The sequence below is a fragment of the Cariama cristata genome, unplaced genomic scaffold (genome assembly GCF_000690535.1).
Source record: "Cariama cristata isolate BGI_N322 unplaced genomic scaffold, ASM69053v1 scaffold7558, whole genome shotgun sequence".
NCBI lineage: Eukaryota > Metazoa > Chordata > Aves > Cariamiformes > Cariamidae > Cariama > Cariama cristata.
This window is the reverse complement of record NW_009631638.1, coordinates 134,377-142,239: the sequence shown is the minus strand read 5'-3', so window position 1 is coordinate 142,239 and position 7,863 is coordinate 134,377. Positions and strand designations below refer to the sequence as shown.

Sequence of the window (7,863 nt, the reverse complement as noted above, 5' to 3'; positions counted from 1 at the left end):
CTGCTCGTCTTCCTATTGAAAATTTGAGAGGATTTGTCGATTTCTGGTTCATTTGTGCCCATTTCATTATGTAACGTTGACTGTGAATGTTACTGAAAACACTGGTCCCTATAGCCCACTCTACTTATGTTTACTACCAATAACATGTCAGAAGTGACCTGATTCCTGAATAGCTTTGTGTATGTCATGGGTCTGTATCACTTTACATAGCCTGAGCTGTAACAGATGCCAGTTGCATTGTATTAGGATTAAATGCTGCAAAGTATGAATTTGCATGTGTAGTGCTTTTCCTTTTTTTTTTTTCCTTGATTGTCTTTATATTTTGATTATAGATGACTTGCAAAACTTTTGTGTAGAGAAATTGACTGCAGCCATGTTTTTCTAGATCCATATGCTCAACTTCTTCTTGAGGCTATGAAGCAATCTGGTTGGTATGTAGACTAATTCATCTTGTTCTGTGTAGTAACATCACTATTATATGGAGTTACTGATCTTTTTCAAATTCTTCCCTATAACTTTGGGCTTTTCAGCACTGTCTTCAATGACCGGCACTTTTCTTGTGAAAACTGCGATAGCTGTGTCGGTGGAGGTTTTGATTCTGCCACATCTCAGGTAGGCACTGGAACTTGCCCTCTTTCAAAGGACTACAATTATTTTTAGTGTTTTTTTACTAGGATTAAATCTACTAATGCTGATATCTGAGTTAGTAATGAAAACAAGATAAATGAAAGATATTACATGGTATTGGAACTAGTATGCTGCAGAATAATGAGGCTTGTAATGTTGAAAAACACTGATCTAAACAGTCTAAATGCTGTAGGTGATGTGTGCTGGGTCCCTGAGAAGTAAGGGAGATGTTGAAACTTGGTGAAAAGACTACCTATATCTTTTCTTCCACAGATTGTTCTGTGTCAGAACAACATTCATCACCAATCCCATATGAACCGGGTGGTCACACACGAATTGATTCATGCTTTTGATCACTGCCGTGCACATGTTGACTGGTTTAAAAATGTCAAACACTTAGCATGTTCAGAGGTAAGTTAAAATGCTTCTAATGTTGTCATTGTATTAATTACTGCTGGTTATTAGGGATGCTTCATGTTTAAAGAGGCATGCTGTTACACAGACTTCATTTGGTTTAATCCTGTTAGTACATTTCGTCTTTTCTGTTAGGTCAACCTAAATAGTTTCATTCTGAAAACAAATATTTAGTTTTCAGCAATATTCATAAGTCAGTGTCATATTAAAGAGAATGTGACCACTCTGAGTGTAACCGTAACAAGAAGTGGTTATTAACAAATGAGAGTACATTCACACATTAGTCAAAAGTTTATAGGGTTCTTTTTCTCCCCTGCAAATCTTGGTATGTTGGGTAGTTATCACAATAGTATGATAACCTTATTTTTGTTTAGAGTTTTTTGGCTAACAACAAACTCGTCTTTTCCTATAACATATATTTTTTGGTTAGTTGTGGTGTGGCTGATAGTACACTTTAGTTATGACTCTGTGTCCATTTCAGACAACATAGACATTTCCTGCCTGAAAGGCCTTAAAAAATGATGAATTGGGAGGTGAAATTAAACTGAGCACAGGCTAGTAAGGATTCCTCTTGTGTACACAACTTGTGTGTATTCACATGCTTTTAGTTGATTTACGATGTAATCTATATAACTTAGCCACAGAAAAACTTACCTTTATGATTAATGTTATGAAAATACATTCTTGTGACTGTGTGAATTAAGTGGCTTTTTAGCTGTGTTTTAAAAATACATAAAACTATTATAGTGGCTTTGTTTTGGGGTTGTGTTTGTTTGTTTTTAATGAGAACATATTTGATTCCAGACTTAAGATGTGCACAGGTTTCACCTATAAACAGTATGTGAGAGAACCAAAATGATGAGTTTGGTACAGAACAAAACAGAGTTCATTAAAATTAATTTTAATTCATTAATTGAATTCATATTTGCTGTGAAAGAGAGTCACAGTTATATATTATCTTTATCTTTTCATAGATAAAACTTCATGACATAACCTTATGTGGTATCAGCAAAGCCATTCTGTATAACTGGGGGCGGTTGACTTTGGCTGGCTGCCAAGTGCCCACTAAGCCATTCTCTGACTCCCCCTGCTCAATATTCCAGGGGAGAAAAATAAGATCAAAAAGCTTGTGGATCAAGATAAGGATGTGGAGGTCACTCACCAATTACCGTCATGGGCAAAATACACTCGGCTTGGGGAAGATGAATTTAATTTATTGCCAATTAATGACAGAGTAGGATAGTGAGAAATAAAACTAAAAATACCTTCTTCCCACCTCCACTTCTTCCCAGGCGTGACTTTGCTCCTTCATTCCTGACTCTTCTATCTCCTTCCCTTCCCAAGCAGCACAGGGGGATGGCGAATGGGGGCAGCGGTCGGTTTGTAACAATTATCTCTGCTTCTCCTTCCTCCTCGTGCTCTTCCCCGATCCCGTGGGAGGGACCTCACACCAGACACAGTCCTTCATGAACTGCTCCAATGTGGGTCTTTCCTATGGTCTGCTCTTCTTCAAGACCTGCTGTAGCATGGGTCCTTTCTGTAGCATACAGCCTTTCAGGCTTTCCAACGTCAGTCCCTCACGGGCCACAGTTCCTGCCAGAAAACCTACTCCTGCATGGGCTGTCTGTGGGCTGCAACCCTTTCAGGGCGTGTCTGTCTGCTCTGGCGTGGCGTCTTTCTCGGACTACAGTGTGGATATCTGCTCCACTGTGTTCCTTGATAGGCTGCAGGGAGAGATCCTTCCCTCACCATGGTCTTCTCCACAGGTGTCAGGGCAGTCTCTGCGCTGGTGCCTGGAGCACTCTCCTTTTTAATCTTTTTCTAAATATGTCATCACAGATATGCCACCAGCACTGCTGATGGGCTCAGCTTTGACCAGTGGTGGGTCTGGTTTAGAGCCAGCTGAAACTGGCTCAGTCCAATGTGGGGCAAGCCCTTTGTCTCACCTCACAGAAGCCACGCTGGCAGGCTTCCCGCTGCCAACATCTTGCCACATAAACCCAATACAACAATTCAAAATTACTAGCTATCTTCTACTTTTTTTTTAAGCATTTACTCAGTGCAGAATAAAGCCTATAAGCCTCAAACATAAAATTAGAGAACATTTACAAGATTGTGCTTATTCTTGCTCTTGTTGAGTTTATTTGTGTGCTTCAGGTCTTTTGATACTTATTATATGGTGTTCACAATTTTTATTATCAGCTTTTTAATTCTTACATTTCATAGTTTCCATGCATTTATTCTCACTCTGATATTTAATTGTAGGAATTCTAGTTTTAGTTATATTTCCGAACTGGGGGGATAGAGTGTGTGACAGTTGGCAGACAAAAGAAATTACAGTGCACAGGACAAGACAGTTAGCAAGTTAAAACATACATACTTATTTAAATGTGGCTTTTCCTAAAGCAGGTGGGTTACTGCTCTTCTGGGTGTTGCAGCTGTAGTCTTTGAAAGGTATCTGCCTTTCTTCCAGACTCTTGTAACGGCTTCTGGTATAGATTGGGGAGAATATTACTTTCCATGTTCTTTTAGCAGTTCATGGAGATATATATTTATACACACATATACATACGATCTCTTCTGCTGATTCATTTAAGCTTTGGGAATATGTGAGACTTGGTCCCTGGAGAAGCTCAGATTGTCTGTAGTAATACTTTGCAGTTCACTGGGGCTGAGAGGGTGGATATAAAGGGTAATAGGTACTTAGTAAGTAGAAGTGGCCCTGGGAATATTCTCTACCAGCAGCCACCAGAAAGCTACTGAAGAAAAAAATTTGTTACAGCTTTTTTGACCTTGTATTTCCATGTGTTTCTCTGACGTGTGGCTGTTTTTTCTCGATAGATTCGAGCTGCCAATCTCAGTGGAGACTGTACACTGATGAATGAAATAGCCAGGTTTAAATTTGGATTGAAAGGACACCATCAGGTAAAGACTGTAGATGTTAAAGTCTAATGATTTGTTATGAGTCATCCTTACCTACTTGATCTCGGCCCTCTACACTTTCATAGCTGAAGGCATCAAAGAAAGAAGTAGATGCAATGGACTTGCTGCTTTCTCTTAGTTAACCTTTAGTAAACTTTAATGATGCATGATAATTTTTTTTCCACCTTGTTATTTTTGTTGGAGTGAAATTCCTGAATACTTAGTCGTATCGTAGAGCATTACCACTGACAATGGATAGTTAACAAGAACCAAACAAAAAACAGGGTTTGCAGGAAGTGTAGTGGGAATACCTTACTCACTATAAGTGGGTGAAACTCTAAAGTCTTTAAAAACTGGAGGAAGGAGAATGACAAGGATTCTAAATAACCGTGTGTGTCAAGCCTTATAGGAATTAACTTTTTTTTAATAGTAATGAAGACCTGGGTTGAATCCTAAGTAGTTGTTCATGTTAGAGTGGCAGTTAGCTTGTAGCTGGGGATGTTTACATCTTTATTTTATCTTTTAGTGGACAAACTGTGTAAGCAAAAGTTGCCATAAAGAGAAGTATCAAAATGAAGGCCAGTAGAGGAGTAATTTCTTTATGTTTTATAGCATTTCAATTGGAAAAGTACTAACTGATATTTATGTCCATTTCTTTTTGACGTATTTTCTCTTGTGTCCAAGTCAAGTTGTACAAATACTTGATACCTATAACAAATGCCAGATTGTATTTTAATTCATCTTCTAAGGAATGTCTTTTACTTATCTGACAGTTTATTTGCAAATGGAAAACTAAAACACATAGTTAACACAGGATGGAACAAAAATGTACTTTAATGCTTATTACAGGCATTGTTTGACTCTTCTGTGATACAATATTATTGCATATGTAGTAGGAGTTAATACTTGACAAAATCTAGAAAAAAGTTATTTATACTAATAATGACAGAATTTTCTTTATCTAATTCTCACTTTAGACTTGTGTACGAGACAGAGCAATTCGTTCCATTCTGGCTGTTAGAAAAGTTAGTAAAGAAGTGGCAGAAAAAGCTGTGGATGAAGTTTTTGATGCCTGCTTCAATGATCTGGAACCTTTTGGAAGAATCCCGCACAGTAAAACAGATGCAAAACGTGCTTACAGAGACTTTCAGAACAGAGATCGCTATAATGCTAATTTGTAAATGAAAAAAAAAGTGAAGAATTATGTTAATATCTGATTGTTCTGTAACATCTGGAGCTACAGTCTACACACACAGTACTGGTGGAAAGGGCAATTCTATCAAATGTGTCAATTAATTTTGTAAACTTTTTCCAGGAACCAACTTCCACGGAAGTAACCAAAGTAAACAAACAAGACTAAAAACGTATTTCCTCACCTGTTATTGCAGCAAGATAATTTAGTTCACCAAATGACCTCTGAAATAATGATCTGCATATTTCAATGCACATTTAATTCCGCTCAGTCTGACTAGGACTTGGTTTCTAAAAGTTTCGATGTTACTGAATAAATCTTTTTGTAAAATCTTTACACTTCCATCATCTTTGAAACGCAGTCATAAACTTGATGATCTTCATCACTCAATTTTAAAAGATGCGCGCCTGAACTACGGCTCTAGATTTAATAACTGCCACATTTGTTTTTGAGCACATCCTGAAATTCTTGGAATTCCAGCTCATCTAATGTTAACTTTACAGGTACCTAGAACCCTTTGGCTTTTTAGGAATTTGCCTGACAATTCTGCTTACCAGATCAAACCTACAAGCTGGATAAGCATTGGTGAGAATCTGTCCACCGGGTTGAGCTTTGCTCAAAATGTTGGTGTAGCTTATGGTCTTCTTCCTAGACTTGTTAGGTGCATAAATCCATCTGAGGAAAGCAAGAAGCTGCTAGCTTCATTCTAAGTCTTGGAGAAACTGTCTCATTCCTCTGTTATTTCCAAATATAAGGTATTATAATCATTGTCATGGATGCAAGAGAACCACATTTTCTTCTCTATCTTGAAATTAAAGGTGGGATTCAACCACAGGTGCGGTTCACTGACATAATGGAGATATGGCTCCCCAGTCAAAGGGTTGTAGGCATAGCTGCCGTAACAGGGACTGGATCCAGACTCAAGTGGGAAATTTAGTTCCACAAAAGATGAAATGGTGCCCTGATTGTTACTGTTTCATACAAACTGCAAAACATTTTAGACAGGCTTTCAACTTCATAGTGTGTCAAAGTCCGAGTAATGGTGGTGGTGTCAGTTTTCTTGTGTAAAGTTGTTCACAGCTGCAGAAGCGTAGAATTGCTGAGGTTGGAAGGGACTACTGGAGACACTGTGCAGAGCAGGGTCAACTAAAGCATGCTGCTGAGAAGTGTGTCTAGTTGTTTTTTGAATATTTGAAGACGGAGACTCCGTAGCCTCTCAGAATAACGTGTTCCAGCATTTGATCACCCTTGCAGGTTTACTTGTTTGTTTTTTTTATTCCTTATGTGTAAATGGAGTTTCCTGCATTTCACTTCGTGCCAATTTCCTCTTGTCCTTTCCTTGGGCACCATGGAGAAGACTCTGGCTCTGTCCTCTTTGCTTCCACCCTTGCCCCATCAGGTATTTATGCACCTTGATAAGATCTCCCTGAACTTTTTCTCCTCCAAGCTGAGGAGTCCCAGCTGTCCGTCTGTCTTTGTAGGTCAGATGGTCTGATCTGTTTGTCATCTTCATGGCAGTTTGCTGGGCTTGCTCTACTATATCTATGTTTGTCTTGTACTGGGAAGCCCAGAACTGGACCCAGCACTCCAGATGTCTGTGTTCAGAAGTGCTGTGTTCAGTTCTGGGCCCCTCACCACAAGAAAGACTTTGAGGTGCTGGAGCGAGTCCAGAGGAGAGCAACGAAGGTGGTGAAGGGTCTGGAGCGCAAGTCTGATGGGGGGCAGCTGAGGGAGCTGGGGGGGTTTGGTCTGGAGAAGAGGAGGCTGAGGGGAGACCTGATCGCTCTCTATAACGACCTGAAAGTAGCCAGGTGGGGGTCGGTCTCTTCTCCCAAGTAACAAGGGGTAGGACATGAGGAAATGGCCTCAAGTTGTACCAGGGGAGGTTTAGATTGGATATTAGGAAGAACTTCTTCACCCAAAGGGTTGTCAAGCACTGGCACGGGCTGTCAAGGGAGGTGGTGGAGTCCCCATGCCTGGAGGTATTTAAAAGACATGTAGGTGTGGTGCTTAGGGACAGGGCTTAGTGGTGGGGTTGGCTGTGCTAGGTTAGCGGTTGGACTTGATCATCTTAAAGGTCTTTTCCAACCTAAATGATTCTATGATTCTATGAAATAAAATCACATAACCAGGAAATGTCAGCTTAAGCAACAGATACATTTCAGTTACACCAAGTCAAATTGTAAGGGCAGAATATATGTGCTACACATCACCAGAAAGCAATCAGAAGAGTCTGATGGGCTTCTTGTCATTCCCTGAGAAAAGGAGGGACAATAATTACATGGAACTTTGCACACACTGTTTATCAATTCAGGCAATCATTTCATTGCTTTAGGTGCAATTTTAATCTGCATCATTTTTTCTCATTAAAACAAAGGTTACAAAAAATGAGTGAAAGCTCCTTGCAAATATGAAGACTAAGGGACTTGGTTAAGCAGCAGAGGGAGCTGAAGGAGCGTGGAACAGTGTGCTGCTGTGGAAAGCCACCGGCAGACCATACACAGCTGTCGCTCAGTGTGCAGTTCAGTTTTGGTTTAAATCCCTGTTTTGATGAAATTTGCATAACTCTAACGTTAAAATAGGTTGAACGTTAAACATATTTTGATTGCATTATTCTGCTTCTGCAGAATATTTGCTTCCTTTAGAAGACCACCTCAAAACATACATGAAAATGCTTTTGCCATCTGTGCTGTTTTGGAGTGTGACTG

The 7,863-nt window shown here is 39.5% G+C and overlaps 1 protein-coding gene across 1 annotated transcript; it reads left to right on the top strand.

Moving 5' to 3' along the window:
• Nucleotides 1–356: 356 nt before the first annotated feature.
• On the top strand, nt 357–5,424 carry XRCC6BP1 (XRCC6 binding protein 1; the record flags this gene model as incomplete). The annotated part of the gene is made up of 5 exons (XM_009706041.1): nt 357–431; nt 531–612; nt 901–1,038; nt 3,883–3,966; nt 4,941–5,424. Coding segments are annotated over 5 exons (583 nt in total), but the record flags the coding sequence as incomplete, so codon positions are not given.
• Nucleotides 5,425–7,863: the final 2,439 nt, after the last annotated feature.